Here is a 16,427-nt window from a genome sequence, read left to right on the forward strand (position 1 = left end):
GCCCCTCCCAGCCGCACCGGCCAGCGGTCCTGGAAGGTGCATAGCACTCTGCCCTCCCGCCACCGCACTCTCCGCTGATTTCTTTCGGTCTGTTGCTGTCGCTGCATCACCCCACACCGGTACAGCCTGAAGAAGGGGAGAGCCACCGTGGCGGAATGAAAGATACCGGGGCGCGACGCCGAGGCTTGTTCAGTATCTGGCAGGACCTGGGAGGAGGGGGCGGAGCGCGCGGGGCCGGGGGAGGGGAGGCAAGATGGCGGCGGCGGCGGCGCTGAGGGTGAGGTGAGACGCCGCGCCCGCCCAGCCCCGCCGGGACCCGCCGGCACCCGCCGCCCGGGCCGCCCCCGCGCCGCGCCTCGGTAAGCGCGGGGAGCCCGGCGGGGCGACGTGGTGGGGGGGCGGGTTGTGCGTCTCCGCTGTGAGGAGGAGGAGGAGGAGGAGGAGGAGGGGGAGGAGGGGGAAGAGGCGGGGGCCCAGCCATCCCGTCCTCCTCACGGGGACGGAGCCCTGTGGTCTCCGGGGGCTGTAGCCGGGGGGGGCCCGCGGGGCAGCCGCCGAGGGTGCGGGAGGTGGGCAGATGAGGGGCGGGGGGTGCCCCGTGCCCGCAGGGCTCTCCCCCCATTGACGCTGAGGGTGCGCGGGGGGATGGCTGGGCACGGAGGGGTGGCCCTCGCTGGGAAGTTTTTGAAGAAATCCCGGAGCATCTCTGTGCTGGGTGTTCATCCTTGCGCTGTGGGCAGGAGAAGTGCAAGTTTAAAAAAAAAAAAAAATAAAAAATTAAAAAAGGGTTAGTTCTTCAAAATCGTCCCCTTGGAGGGTCGGCCAGGAGCGCGGTAGTTCCTGAGGGTGTGCTGCGGCCACAGCTCCGTGTCGCGGGAGCATCGCGGCCGCTCTCAGTGCCGGCGAGTTGTTGCTGATGCTGACGCTGAATTATTCATATGGGACCTGTAAACATCCCCGGCTTCTGTCATCTCTGGGCTGCTGCAAGGCACGGTGGAAGTGGCTTTTGCTAGAATTATTCTGACTTGATGGTAAAGAACTTCGTGCTTGCTGATTTTTCTGTACTTAGAAAAACTGTGGGTATCAAGTTGGTTGCAGTTAGGAAAGATTCCAGGTGGATGTATAAACTGTCAGTGTTAGACACTTTCTTACTTACTCAAGTAAGCAAGTAGATATTGCGAACAATCTGTTGTCCAAAACCTGCTTCTTCGTGTTTCACGAACATGGTCTTAAAAAGTCTGTTACCTTTTCATGATTGTAAATACTGGTGTAAATGGTGGTGTAACCTAGGACGACTTATTACAGTGGGGATGTCTAATCTTGAAGACTCGATTTTTGTGGCAGTATTCTTTTATTAATTTTTAGTACAGCACGCTATAGTTATGAACTGTTTGAGCTCAGATAGGGATTTTTATCCTAAGCAGGATGTTTTGAGTGGTAAAAACCAGTGAAATTATAACAAAAACTGGTGGTGGTAAGTGGGATGGCACAATGAAAGTGCCTGAAGAAGTGGACACAATTATGTCACTGCACACGAGGGCCGTGCAGCTCCTGTTGCAGTTTTGCACTGGAATTTTATTCCACAGAATGTTGTTATTCCTGATTAACTAAACAACCTTGACATTTGGAAAGGAAGTCTGGAATATTTGAAGTGGATTTCTAGTTAGCTGAAATGTGTTGGGGTATGAAAGACCGTCGTGCTTAGCCCAGGGATTCAAAAGTTCAGGGGAAAGAAGCCAACTGCAGTGACCCTTTTTTGCGAAAGCGTGGTTAATTTTTCCTTTACGTCGCTTTTCTTTGTGATATGGAATGGGCTGCTGAGGAAAGAGTGTTCTTTTGTGATTTATGTGCAAGGTAATTTGTCTGTTTGAAATATGCTGTTCAATGTTGGTCACTAAAATGCCTAAACTTGTTGCTGAAATGTGGGAAAGAGCAGCATTTTGGAATCTTCCTTCTAGGAGTTATTATGTGAGTTTTTTAATGTGTGGAGAGGATGTTACAAGTGTTTGCTTCCACAAGTGTTGCTTCTCTCTAGCTAGTTAATCATTGCACCCATCAATTAAAAGTAACTCTCCAGACTGAAATTACATGCATAGAATCAGAATATATTCATTTTGCTAGATTGTGCTGCTGCTGTTTTGTTTTGAATACACTTTGTCTCCTAAAACCACTCGTTTTAGTTGCTCTTTTTCCATTGACATGTTTTCCATTGTGATCTAAAAGGATTTACAAAACTCTCCCAAAAACTGTGGTAGAAGTAGGGTCAGACCCTAAAGCTCCTTTCCAATTCCCCCCTCAAGTCCCTTTCCACAGGCCTTGTGCCCCTCTGACTGCATCTACTGAGTTATTTCATTTCTCAATTGCAGCATGAATGAGAGATGCTCGCAGGCAAGGGAAGCTTCCTCTGCTTCATCTGCTGTTAAATGCATGAAAGCAACTGAAAAGAATATCTAGTAGAGAACAATATTATAAATAAGAAATTTATACTCTTTCAAAGCTCTCTGCAGAAGTTCTGGTGAAATATTTTATTCCTCTATATGGCCTTTTGCCTATGAAGTTATTTTGATGGAGGTTTTCTTGCCCGATTGAAAATACTGTTTAGAGTTCTGGTGTGTGTAGTGACTTACACTGAAGATTTTAACAATTGTTGAAGCTGGAAGGGTTCATTTATTGTACAGGTGCAGTGCAGCACAGAACAATCTCAAGAACAGACCTGTAACCAGACAGTGGTTTCATAATGCAAACAAACATTTCCTGGATGCCAGGCTTGAACTCTTCAAGTCATTTATGTTCTTTAGTCAAATCTGAATCAGTGTTTCAATCTTGAGCTATTAACTACACATGGTACCTTCTCTCCCTACTGTAACTGGTCCAGATAAAAATTCTGACCTATGCAGGACTGCTGTCTGTAAATACTTAATTTGTGATACTTCTAAATTATGCAAATAGCCAGGATGGTGCTGAAGGTATCTTCCATTTCAGTGTCTCTCCTCTTCAGTGATTCTCCCTCTAGTAATGAACTTCTGTGAGGTTCCTTTCTCTTCCATGCTCTTTCAGTGCTCTCCTACTATCTTTTAAATCACAGCCTGGGCCTGCTGGGGCTCTGCTCAGTGAGTTGTGTGAGACAGAGGGCTCAGTCTTACCTCGGAGTTGTGTTTCTTCCCAGTATCCTAAGAGATATTCCCATGTCCTTGCCCAGCTCCACATCTAAACCACTCATTATGTTGGCCCTCTCGGGCTGATTTGATAGACCTTCCTTTTTTCTTCAGACTCGAGGAAGATGTTGGTCTATGTGGTTTTAAAGTCAGCAATTTCACCTGCTTAGGATTGCAAAGTTTAGGATATTCTCTTGGTACAAAGATGGTCAAGATCTCTGAAAAATCCTATTCATAACTTTCAGCAGTAAAAAATGTAGAAATGAATGTTTTATGCAGACAGATTATCTGGACAAACTGTTGTCCAGGACTTAAAAATTCTGATCATGTTGAGTGACTGCTCTTGGGTAAAACTGAAAATGAAAATACAGTTACAAAGGTCTTGAGGAAAAGGACACCTGTAAATGAAAGGGGATGATGTTAAGTGTAAAATATGCTTTATTAGCCAGCATTTCCTGGCTGTGAGGCACAGAGCTCCACGTGAAACCTCTGCTGGGCTTCCTGGGCTGCCTGGAAGAGCAAATGCTCTCCTGGAGGGATTAAAATGCATTCACGTTTCAGGGAACACGTCTAACAAATGTGAATATAAATCAGCCGCAAAACCAACTGATTCCTGTCCTGTTTGTCAGTGTTACAGACTTAACACAGAAGTTCAAGACAAGTTCAAGTGCTGTTCAGCAAACGAGGCAGGTATATGATTTCAGATCAGCTGTACTCTTCACCTCATTAATAGTATTTTGAGGCAAAAAAGATTAATTACTGTAAGTCAAAAAAATTGTATATACCCTATAGAGTTTTGTCTCATCAGGTTCATATTTTTCAACCCTTGTTCTGTTTTAATTCTATCTGAAATGCTGGATTTGCAGAGAAGAGGTGTTTGCAAAGTGGGAATTCTCCCATATAATCATTGTAATTTAGTGGTTTAGCTGCCTTGGAATGTTATATCCAGAACCTGTCATAATAAATGTCACTTACCTGTTCCATTGTAACCATTATTTGTATAGGTGCTGGTGTTTCTCTGTGGTCTCTAAGATCAGGCTTAAACATATCTAGAACCCTGAAGTTCTGGGTTGGTTTTGGGTTTTGTTACTCCAGATTCAAAGGATTATTTATACCATCATAGTTCCAAGATCTCTTCCATTCCCTGCCTTTTTCTATGACTTGGAGGCTGTTGTGCCAGTCCCAATTGGAGTAATATCTTTATATATTGTTGCATTTCCTGTGAAATAGCGTTTCTTAAATGTAATAAAAATTGTCATAGCAATAAACTTTGTTTCCAGAAGGCCCCGGTGCATTTCCTGTGGAGTATCAGAATGGATCAAGTCACTGCTCTTAGATACAGTTAAAAAAAAGTTATTTTAGCCTTTCTGTATTTTTTAGTTAAAATCTAGACTTGATTTTATCTGAACCCAGTCAGCTGAGGGGAATTATGAGGTTGATACTTGGTTTGCCCTGACCCTTTTGTTACAAGTGTTTTTTCTTACAATCCATCATAGTTTGTGGATTTAATCAGTATGGATTAATCAATTTTTATTTCCTTTTCCAAACCAAAGCTGTTTTTAAAAGCTGTCACTACTGATCCACTTTTGATAATCAATGAACTACAAGAAGATCCTGGAAACTTAAAACTGACTACAGAATTTCTTGGCTGTTAGATTATGTCAAAAGTAGTTTTACCTGCAGGTGGATTAACAATGAAGGAATAAATTAATGTGCAGGAGCTGTTCTTGAGCTGTCTACACTTTCAGTCCAAAAAAGGAGAAGAAAATTTGTTTTTTTGAGAGAATATTTTGTGCATAGTGTGCGATGCATATGAAGTTTGGGGTACGGCTATATCTAAGTCATAGACGAAATGTGAAGAAAGAGGTGAATTGGAGCAAACCTCAGTGAGTTGTTGGACACTTGTGAGTGAGGATGAGTTGCTGAGGAAGGTTTTTTGCAGTTCTTATCACTGTGGTTTGTGTAGTAACTCTTGAGTCTCTTGCCTGCTGCACTGGAGAATGCCTGGGCTGGTTTCTGTTTCACATTGCAGTTTTCAGAGTGAAGTCTGAATGCTCCAGCTGGTGTTTCAGAACCAGTGGAATTACCCCTGTGGCAGGGATAGGGTCCTTCAAAAAGGGTGAGGGAGATGTCTGGGATTTGGGAACTGCTGGAGTCACCTCAGAAAAAAAGCTGTCTCCTCTTGAGAATGTGAGTCCTTCCCTGTGCAGTGTTTGCGCTCTGTAGGCTTTGCTTTGGACATTCAGTTCTGGAGATTTGGGTTCTTGGCTCCTGAAATTTTTCGTGGTGTGCATTTACTGTGTGCTATTTGCCATATTGGGACATCCAGGAATCTGGTGCTCCTTGGAAAATGTTTTTAGAAAAAAAGCTATCTTTGTTTCTATGACATACTTTTAAAGCAAGAAAACCCTGTAATGTTTGTACTCAGTTTTAAGTCATCACTCCATGGTATTTTTAGTCAAGGAAATGTCTACATCCTTAATTTTCATTTCTGAAGGGAGGACTTCCTCCTACCTTTTTGGCTGGTTTTGGTATTATTGTGACCCTCCTTGCCAGAAGAGATCTGGATAAGCTCCATGGCAGGGTGTAAGAGCTGTTCCTCCCTTAAAATCCAGGAGGAGGTTTTCCCCCTCAGGGATTATCTGTATCCCAGTTACATGGTAACTGGTGAGTGGATGCTGGAGATCTGAATTCTTATTGGAAGTGGATGTGCTCAGCATCCCTCTATTTTTATTCTATTTTTTGGTAGGCAGATGGGTAGTTGATTAGAAACTTCCAAAGATGTTAATGTGATCTTAGTTTTTCTTGTTATTACCCCCCCTATAATGCAGCAAAGTTGTGTATGGCCTGGGTCCTGAAATCATGTATTAGCATACTTTTCTTTAAGATTGTAAATGACAGGAGGGATTAAAATAGAATTTCCAGAAGAGTATCTTGTCAGCTGAATTTGATCAACCCCATTTTGGTAAAGCAGAAATTCTATTTGTATTTGTATCAGGAGAGAGAGAGAAAGAAACTGTTATTTCAAGATAAAGCAACAATGATAATGATAAAATTGATAATGATATAAATGATAAATCACAACAATGTGATCCTGAGATTTGGCAAGAGTTTGGATGTAAATTACACGTGTAAGAACACAACCAATTTTCACCTTTGGAATGACAATAAAAATTGCTTCGAATGACTCTTTAATACTTATTTAATATTTAGTGTTCCAAAAACTTTAACCAGCTGGTAACCTGTGAATGGGGAATCTTCTCCTATTAAAATATGGAATATAAAAACATAATTTAATTTTTTGGCTCCCTTGATGGAGGTGGAGAAGTCTTCACAGCACAGAGTCAATGTGACATATTGAATTGACAGCTGTAATGCTCCTTAACTTGTGTCACGTCTGTAACTGGCCAAAATAAACTTTACCATGTGTCATGGAGAATATGTGAGGAACTGTGGAGCCTGAGTTACTGCTTTGGATGCTCAGAAATAAAATTATATTGTACATTAATGGAAATGTCAGGGCTGAAAAGGGTTGAATTCAGATGTTTGGGCTGTTCTTAGCATCTATTTTTCAAATACTCCTGTAGCTTGATTTATATGATGTTAACAATTAATGGAGAAAATGTTGTTCAGTGTTGTTAGTAAAACACAGCGTCACAGATGTAACTTTTTTACCATGATTCTAGCAGGGATAGAAGTAGTGATTTTACCATCAATAACTTTGTGAGTAGAGGGAGTGCAACTGTGTGAGATTAAATTTCATGGGAATTTATAGTGTATTTGGGAATTTATGGTTCTGTCTGTCACAGAAAAAGAAAAGGCATTTGCACATGTGCAATTGTCATGGAAAATTCAGTAGTGAGTTGCTCTCAACTTGGAGAAAATACATTCATTGTTTCTGTTCATTCCAATAACATATGTCCTTGTGCTTTGACTACAAGTTTTTGAATATTCTGCAGCATAAAACAGAATGAAAAAAAGATTAGAGGAAGTGTGGAAGAGGCCCTGAGCTTTGAGGATGATGCCTGTGTTCTGCAGAAATGGGAAGCACAGTACCCTGGGGCATATTTAAATGACCATTTCTCAGGTTGTCTTTAATTTTAGTTGATCATTGGACAATTTTTTTGCTTGTAGCATGCAAAGAATTTTTCATCTTTTGGAGGGTATGCCCATCAGATTTTCATATTTTGCAATACATCTGTAAGCTTGGCCATTGTACCTGGAATACAGGTCCTTCAGCTTTAAAGCACAGAATTATCTTAAATCTGCTCAGGCATCACCCTTCTGATAGGACAATCCTGAAAAACAGAAGCTGTAGCTTCCATCCCATCCCATCCCATCCCATCCCATCCCATCCCATCCCATCCCATCCCATCCCATCCCATCCCATCCCATCCCATCCCATCCCATCCCATCCCATCCCATCCCATCCCATCCCATCCCATCCCATCCCATCCCATCCCATCCCATCCCATCCCATCCCATCCCATCCCATCCCATCCCATCCCATCCCATCCCATCCCATCCCATCCCATCCCATCCCATCCCATCCCATCCCATCCCATCCCATCCCATCCCATCCCATCCCATCCCATCCCATCCCATCCCATCCCATCCCATCCCATCCCATCCCATCCCATCCCATCCCATCCCATCCCATCCCATCCCATCCCATCCCATCCATCCCATCCCATCCCATCCCATCCCATCCCATCCCATCCCATCCCATCCCATCCCATCCCATCCCATCCCATCCCATCCCATCCCATCCCATCCCATCCCATCCCATCCCATCCCATCCCATCCCCTCCCATCCCATCCCATCCCATCCCATCCCATCCCATCCCATCCCATCCCATCCCATCCCATCCCATCCCATCCCATCCCATCCCATCCCATCCCATCCCATCCCATCCCATCCCATCCCATCCCATCCCATCCCATCCCATCCCATCCCATCCCATCCCATCCCATCCCATCCCATCCCATCCCATCCCATCCCATCCCATCCCATCCCATCCCATCCCATCCCATCCCATCCCATCCCATCCCATCCCATCCCATCCCATCCCATCCCATCCCACTTTGCAGGATTTTGTAGTCAGTCTTCAGGGTTGACAGATCAGTTTGAACCTGAACTTCTTTTCTTTGTCACTAAATTTTGCCATATAAGTGTCATTTGACTTTGCTGACAAGTGGACTCTGAGGAGTGACTGAAGGACTGACGGGTGCTCTGGAAGTGTTTGGTGATTTTTTGGGGAGGATTTTCTAAACTGTTAAGTCAGTGTGATCTTGCAGCCCTACTGGTAACATTCTGAGCACGGAGATTTTAGATGGGAGATGACACTCAGCTTTGTACTGTGTCCAGTAATTCAAATAAGTAACTTTTTATATAGAGTTAGACCCCTTGAGCTATTTTTAGCAATCTCTCTTGAATCATATAGTCATATAGTAATATAATATGGAGATATTAGTGTTTTCTGGTATATTGCATATCCCCAGGATGCAAAGTTGATGTTTTTGTTTGAGTGTTTGAATGGGTTAATGATTACCTCATTAAACAAAATACTACTGGGAAGATTTGTTTTGCAAAGCTAGCAATATACTGAAGGGTTTTGCTTATGTGACTCTTGACTTGTAATTTTGATTTGTTTTATATGACTTGAAGGGTTGTGTCTTGAAGGGTCTGTAACTTGTGAAGTCTGGTCAGTATGGTTTAATAGGCTGGTCCATAAATACCGATAAATACATCCTGATTTTGGTTTTTTCCATGAGGTAGTTTCATTACCTTTTTATGAAGTGAAACCACGGAAATAATTATTCACAAGTATTGTTATCATACCTTGGATAAGGCCTTTCGAACCAGCTGCTGAAACACTCCCTTCACTCTTCATTTTCTCGCCAGAGTAAACTTAGAATAAATATCCCTGAATTAATTTTGTGATTCATTGTAGATCCCCTGTGCAAGGCAGAGCCTCCTTTGCTCTGCCATGGGTTCATTACATCAGAGCTCAATTTACAAAAACTGCTGATTTAAAAACAAAATCCCCCAACTTGGGTTAGACTGTAATCTAATTCTTTGCACTCTTTATATCACACTTAGTTTGCTCAAAAACAAGATGAGGAAAATTCCCAAAAGGATGTGAAATTTAATTAGCAAATGTTGGTTAAGCACCTCAAGATGGCACAAAAATTACTCTAAATGCAGAAATGTCAGCTTGTTTTGGATAGCTGAAGGAAAATTGAGTTTACCCATGAGACTGGTCTTTTATCCATGAAGGTAAGAGTTGGAGACAGGATATTCTCGCAAGTGAAGCAGGTGATGGCCCTGCCCTGGGACAGTTGCTCTCAGATCTGTCTGGCCACACAGTGAAGGGGCTTGGGGAACTGGCCTGCTAAAAATAGTCCCAGTTTTTAACCTGCTGTGTTTTTCCAAGTGAAGAACTGCTTCACTCAGGCAGCGCCTTCGAAGTGCTGCAATAATCGAGTCTTTTTTCTGATTCAGACTTTGACTATTTCCTGGGGAGTCTTTGATAGATTTTTTAACCTTTCTGTGACTCATTTTCCCACATGTCTGCTGAAGATAGTTTGTACTTCTGTTTCTGAAGCATTTTGAGTTCTGGAGATCAAGTTGGAATTACACCATGATTGTTGCCATTATAATATTCAGTTCCAAATTATTTCTAACTTATTTAAAATTCCCTGCATATGGTGAATGTAAGTGTGAACAGCAACTTTTAAGGGAATTCTGAATTGGATCTGTTCAGTAGTTTGAGCTGGCCAAAGACAGAAATATCGTCATACCTTTAGAAATAAATATTGTTAAATCATTTCTTTGCCTGAGAAGCTCAAATTAACACAAGGCTAAGTATCTCTTCACAGTTCCTGAATCTATTAGTCTTGTTGCTTTTCCTCCCCATGTATCTTCACTTAATTGCTTCTTTTTTTGATTCTTTGCTCCTATGTATCCTTTAATTTTTATTTTTTTTAATGTTATCTGTTTGATGCTGCTGGGTTTCCCCATCTGTTTTGCTATAGAGCCTGGGAGTGTCAGTGAAATGGGACATTATAACACAATATCTGGGTTCTGAACTGCAAAACAAGAAATACTTCTTTCTGCCCCTTCTAATTGTCAGTATTTGGTGAGAGAATTTGCCAGCCTGGTTGGCAGCTGTATGAGAATATTCGTGACCTAACTTTATCTTTGTGAGACACGAGGAAGAATTCCAAAGTCTGTAACAACTCTTTTACAACGTTTATATATTTAACCTCTGAAATTTGCAGAATAATATGAAAAGGTACAAAAATACTTGTCTGAAAAATAGAATCTTGCTGTCATTGAGCAGGGTTGGAAGCTGATTTCTGGTGTTGTAATTTATCAGGAGTGCTGAAAATGAAGATGAGCTGCCTCTGTTCTGGCAGGGGAGAGGGAAGCAGTGCAAGGATCAGAGAGGCAGAGAGAGTTAATAAATAGTGAGGAACTTTCCAGGAGGATTCTGGTTGGCTTTGGGTAGAGCAAGAGGAGGTTTGTCATGACTAATGAAAGGATACAGCAGGGAGGAAAGCCCGGATGAGGATGAGGTTGTTTACAGTCTGCACACACAGTTACAGTTTTATGCAAAAGGATGGCTGTATTTAAACATAATCTGGATGTATGGAAATAGGAGAGGTTACAGCAGGAAGCTGTCACTGCCCTCACTGCCCAGGAACTGGACTGATGAAGAATAATCTGGGTCTGCTGCAAATGTGTGAGCAGATGCTGAAGAGAGAGAGGCAGATGCTTTTGGCTGACAGGTCATAAGGCTGCCTGCAGAGAAATAGAAATTGAAGTCTAGTATTTACATCCACAATTGCAGAATTAAGGTAGTAAGACAGGGAGAAATGAGAAGAATAACGGTGGTAATTCTACTGGCAAAAATTGGGAAAAAAATCCCTCCCTTCCCAGCAGAGAGGATAAACAAGCTCATGCTGCCTGGGAGATAAGGGGGTGTGCAGGGCACCTAGAGAGGTCAGATCAGGAGAATATGTGCAGGCATGTGGATGTGTCTGTAACAGGAAAAAGAGGCTTAGAGGGAGGAAATATTGTACTTCGGTGTCATTTTACGTGTTTGTACTCCAGGGTTGATTTTATCTTGAAAGAAATGAGATCCCATATAGGATCCTCATCCTTTAGTTCCCTCCCCACCTTGTAACTGCCAATACACAGCCACGTGTTTTCCTCTACTGTTACCCCCTTATCTCTGCTGTTTTGCCAGTTCCCTCAGGGAGGAGGAACAATGGTCCCCCACCTCTGATAACTGAATGCTCCTTGTTGCCTTCCTCTGCTGGCAACTACCATTTATTCTCATTTAAAAAAAATTCACTATGAACATGATCACACTTGCAGTTTTCAATAGGAAAGTCATCAGATTAAATGTTGTCCTGTGTATTATGTAAAACTTGTTGTTATTGGCAGTTTAAGTTGACATTTTTGGAAGTATGCAGGATGCTCATTCTTGTACTCTGTGCCCTCTCTCTCATCTTTCCATGTCCAGTGCAGAATCTGGAGAGATGGTCAAGCCCTCTCACTGCAGTTGGTTGTGAAAGATTTAAGATGAGCACCAACCTAACACTGCATCCACTGAATTTCTTTGTGAATGGAGAAACAGCTTTTATAGCACCATAGAAAGTGAGTGTGGCTTGAACTTTCAGCAGCTGGGTTAATGATCAACTTGTGGATTTGACTGAATATTGTGGGAATAAGGAGCAGATGTAACTTGAGAGAGAGAAACTAGGAAGGACCGTGAATCATGCAGTGGTTGGCCTGTATTTGTGTGTGATTTCCAAGTGGTTGCTCTCCTGATCCTCTCTGCATCCCCACATTCTTCAGATCTCTGCACATGAAGCTGCTGAGGGAGCACAGGTTGGGGCATCAACAATTCATCAAACTGAGATTTGTACTACTATAACCTTAAAGTATTTGAGCATCTTTATACCATGGAGCCAGTTCATTTAATGATGAATGTGCCCTAGCCTGTGACAGAAGGAGTTATCCCACCAGTAAACGTTGGATTGAGCTGACAGCTACATGCCATAGCTTTCGTTCCTGTGAAAGTCCACATAAGACAAGAAAAACAGAGGTTTTCTTTTGGCTGGGGCTGGGGTTTAGGGGTACTGTGGAATGCTCAGGGACAGCTCTCTGCTCTCACAATGTGTGCAGCTGAACCTGCTGATTTTGTGACACTGCCTTGATTAAATGGAAATCATATGACTCAGACCCAGTAGACCATCACACAGTAGGTAAAGCTGTACTCCAATGAATGCAGTGTGAATGATGAAGTGTAATAAATGTTAATGGTGAAACATTCTGTTACAGCTTGTCACTTGGATATGAATTATAGGTACTATAATAGATGTATAGCTACTATAAAGCACACTACTAGTGATGTGTAGTATTGCTTTGAAAGAGAAACTGTTGCCTTTTTCTTTAATTTTTCATAGCTGAAAATCATGTTTAAGAGGTAAATATAAATTTGTCTCATTATTCTGGTAGTCCAGAACACGTAAAGCTTTGTTTGATGGAGAGTTAAGGAGGAAAAATCCCCTGACCGGAACAGAAATTATAAAATACGTCAGATATACTTTAAGATCTGTTTGTATGGCTTGCTCTTTGCTGAGCTGGTTTTGTCTATTGACTGATAATAGAAAATGCAGTTCAGAGCTATAACTTTATAGGTGATGTCTGTGTGTGGTGCTGTGAATTAATGTGCTGTGAAATGTAGCCATTGAGGCAGAGATCAACAGTTTATTTGAAGGTCTGTTATGTCTGCTGGGCTCTGGGCAACAGGTTGAGAATTTGCTCTTCATCTGATAGAATTTTGGATTTAATACACAAGCTCCCAGGATTACATCTTTTAAGCTATCAGAGAAAAATATTTTCTGTTAAAAGTATATTTATGTCCAACTTTTTTGCTTAGAGACATAATTTACCTGCTCAAAATACTGGTGAGGGAGCAAGGTTGAATCAGTTTATTTGGATCTTTATCAGCTGGACTTATACCCAGCCTCAGGCATGCTCAGACTTTGATAGGGAACTTGTCTGTATTTCTGCAGTATTTAAAATCCTTCCCAATCAGTTTGCAGTTCAGTGTTTGCTCTCCATCTGAAGCAGGAGGATGCAGTAGAGGCAAAGTAGTCATTGGTTGTCAACTAAGCAGAATTGTTTTAAGGCTTTGTAGTATATTCAGTTTCTGGCATCCTGTAGCAGCCAAACTATGCTGGCATTTGAAGCAGAGCTGATTTTCTGCTTTATGAGTGCCTTTTTTACTGACTGCTTGAGTTAAGCTGCTGTTGGACGGTGATGGCATTCAGGGCATGACTAATGCACTGGGATTTAATGAACTGTAGGTGACACTGAGTGCAGCCCTAAGACTACCTGCATCTCAAAGTCAGCAACAGTTCATGGAGTCCAAAACCTCTGTAGATGAAACGAAAGTGAACTTTGTGTTGTGCTAAAGAAATTTACTATAAATGCAGAATCCAGCTAAAGACTTACAACCTCTTTAAAATTTATTTTAAATTACCTACTTTTCTTGTCAAATTCTAACTCAACTGGTAACTGGTAAAAGGATGTATCCCGACAATATAATCCTCAAATCTTTGTGTAGACAATGCTGACACGTCTCATTTTGAGCACATTTAAGACCCGTTAACATGTTTCAGACTGGAGTAACCTATTAAATAAATACATCAGGAAAAAGCTTTTACTGTTAATGGTTGTTTTGCTTAGGTGACTATGGCTGTAATGTATTGTGAGTACATCTGGTACTTCACTGCTTATCAGCGATCTTTTTCCCTTTAGGCGGTTTCCTAGAAACATGATTGCTTGCTGGTCTTGATCTCACAGCTTTGTGGAGACTCCTTCCCTGATAATGTCAAGTTCAGGCTACCCTCCGAACCAAGGAGCTTTCAGCACGGAGCAGAGCCGGTACCCGCCCCACTCTGTGCAGTACACCTTCCCCAGCACCCGGCACCAGCAGGTAAGGGCACACCGATAGCCTGGGGTGGAGCCAGGCTGCAGATCGAGTGTTTGCCATGCCAAAAAGGGATTATTTCTGTTTTTTCAACTAAGATAACACACAAGTCGTTCACATTTGAAAACACATCCATGTGCCCTGCTAGGGAGAGCTGCTGCCAGTCTGCTTAGTTAAATACTTGTGGGGTGGCTTCTTCTGTTTTCCTTTGCCCTCTTGGCCCTTTATTAATATAAATGTCATGGTTTTATCATTGGTTTCCCATGGTTTGAATAAATTCAGTAGGGGTTGTGTTCCTAAATTTCTGTTGCAGTATTGGGCTAGAATATCTGGAAGTTAAATGTGGTACTTGTCAAAATTCTCTGCAAGGTGGAGAATGTGTAAAAACTTGTGTTACACTCATTTTTTTTTTCTGAAGCACCTGTACCACTGCTGCCAGCTGAGTTCTGTTGGCCAGAAAGGGAGTAAAGGATTTCTAAGGATATCCAACTTGCTCATTTCTGCCAAGCTTTTATTCTGCCATCCTGTGCTCTGTGCTGTGGAGGATCACAGCACTGTTTACAACAGTTCAGGTTTCCCTCATTTTAATCACATTCTCCTCCAGCTTCAGATACTTTGGGTGTTTTCTTCTACTTCTGTGTTAGGAAAAGGAAATTCAAAAACTGAATTTCAAAGGAAATTCAAAAACTGAAGCTCTTTGGCTTGCTCTGTGTTTATTTTTAGATAATTTATGAAAATTGAATCTCATGGGTAGTGATCTATTACATGTCTTGTAGAGCTTCTCTTTGGTTAGTGCCAGCTGCACATAATTTTTAAAAGCAAGTGATTGATCAGACAAAAATACAAATAAATAGTCTTGTACCTCACTTTGATTGTAAATTGTATGAATTGGAAGATGCATTTTGTGTGACTTATAGTACTGATTAATAGTGTCTGATATAAAAATGTCTTGAGATGGTAACAAAAGAAATTGCCTCGAGGTTGCTCTCATTTTACCACTTTGCAGTTGGATGTGCAAGACTGATTTTAAAGGATATTTTTTAAAGGCTATTCATCAGCTTGCTGCTGACTCATCTGTGTTTCGTTAGAAGTTGTTAATAAATTAGGTGGAATTCCTAGTACAAATATTTAGTCTCTTTCTTTAAAGTTTATTTGAATTTCAGAACTGACGTTTGCAAACATTTTTTTGAGCTGGAAGAAGACTTTATCGATCTGGTGTTAGTCTGTATTTAATATCTTTGGAAATGATCATGGTCACTGCATGCTTTTGTTCCTATTAACACGAGAGGTGTTCCCCTCAGGAATTTGCTGTTCCCGACTATCGCTCGTCTCACCTGGAAGTCAGTCAGGCCACGCAGCTCCTGCAGCAGCAGCAGCAGCTCCGGCGCAGGCCCTCCCTGCTCTCCGAGTTCCACCCAGGCTCTGACAGGTGAGGAGGCTGAGCTGGAAGGGTGTGAGCACCAATCATGCATGCAGCTGCTCCGAGGACATGCAGGGTGGACAGCAGCAGTGAATCAGATGTTGGAGTTCACTTTTAGTTTGCCAATATCTTCCTTCCCAGTGAAACAGGTCTCACTGCATGGGGGTTGTTGAGGGATGAGCAATGCACACCATCATTGCTGTACTCTGGTAGTTTCAAGAAGGTTTTCAGACAATCTCAAGGATTCATTTGAGGAACACTGAATATTCTCTGAACATCAAATTCAGAGATTGAAATCCCACTATAGATCAAAATAATATTAATTGGATTGGAGTAAGTTAGCAGGAACATGCTTTTGTTTAGGCGAGAGATAAAAATATGATTTACGCGCTCAATTCTTTAGTGTGTTAGGCTGCTGGTATACGGTCATAAGTGTTAGTGCCTGTAACAACCTCTTCTTTTCTTGCACTCACTGCTTGTAAAAACCTTCTTTTGCATTGGACTCTTAGTGAATGTATCTGCTAGGAGCAACTTTATATGCAGGATTACTGCTGGAGGTTTATTTTGGCTGTAACTGACTGATCTGGTTCTGAACAAATACCCATGATGAATGTTATGTAAATACTGGTCTGGCTTAAAATCTCATTAGGATATTTCCAGAAATAACTTGATGATAGTGAAATCTGGGGCTTCCATATTGCCTTCATCTTGTGTCAGCAAAATGTCAGTAAGGCTCTGTTTCAATGCTGAGAACCACAGTAGCATTCAGAGTTCTGAAAATTGAGTTTATAGCAGTAGTAAATCACATTCCCCCCAGACTGTAAATTTGTAAAAGTTTAT

At 41.9% G+C, this 16,427-nt stretch overlaps 1 protein-coding gene across 2 annotated transcripts in view; it reads left to right on the top strand.

Annotated features, from left to right (window-relative positions):
* The first annotated feature begins 284 nt into the window (after window positions 1-284).
* The window catches only part of NCOR1 (nuclear receptor corepressor 1), a 54,568-nt gene continuing 38,425 nt past the window's right edge, over window positions 285-16,427 (top strand). For both annotated transcript variants that reach the window (XM_014254962.2, XM_014254963.2), the window contains exons 1-3: window positions 285-359; window positions 13,996-14,173; window positions 15,469-15,596. In XM_014254962.2, the coding sequence (XP_014110437.1) occupies window positions 14,066-14,173; window positions 15,469-15,596 (236 nt within the window). In that variant the 5' untranslated portion in view covers window positions 285-359; window positions 13,996-14,065. The remainder of the gene's footprint in view (window positions 360-13,995; window positions 14,174-15,468; window positions 15,597-16,427) is intronic.

This window comes from Pseudopodoces humilis, chromosome 23 (assembly GCF_049639895.1).
Source record: "Pseudopodoces humilis isolate 2021_Gansu_Grassland_sample_001 chromosome 23, ASM4963989v1, whole genome shotgun sequence".
In the NCBI taxonomy this organism is placed as follows: Eukaryota; Metazoa; Chordata; class Aves; order Passeriformes; family Paridae; genus Pseudopodoces; species Pseudopodoces humilis.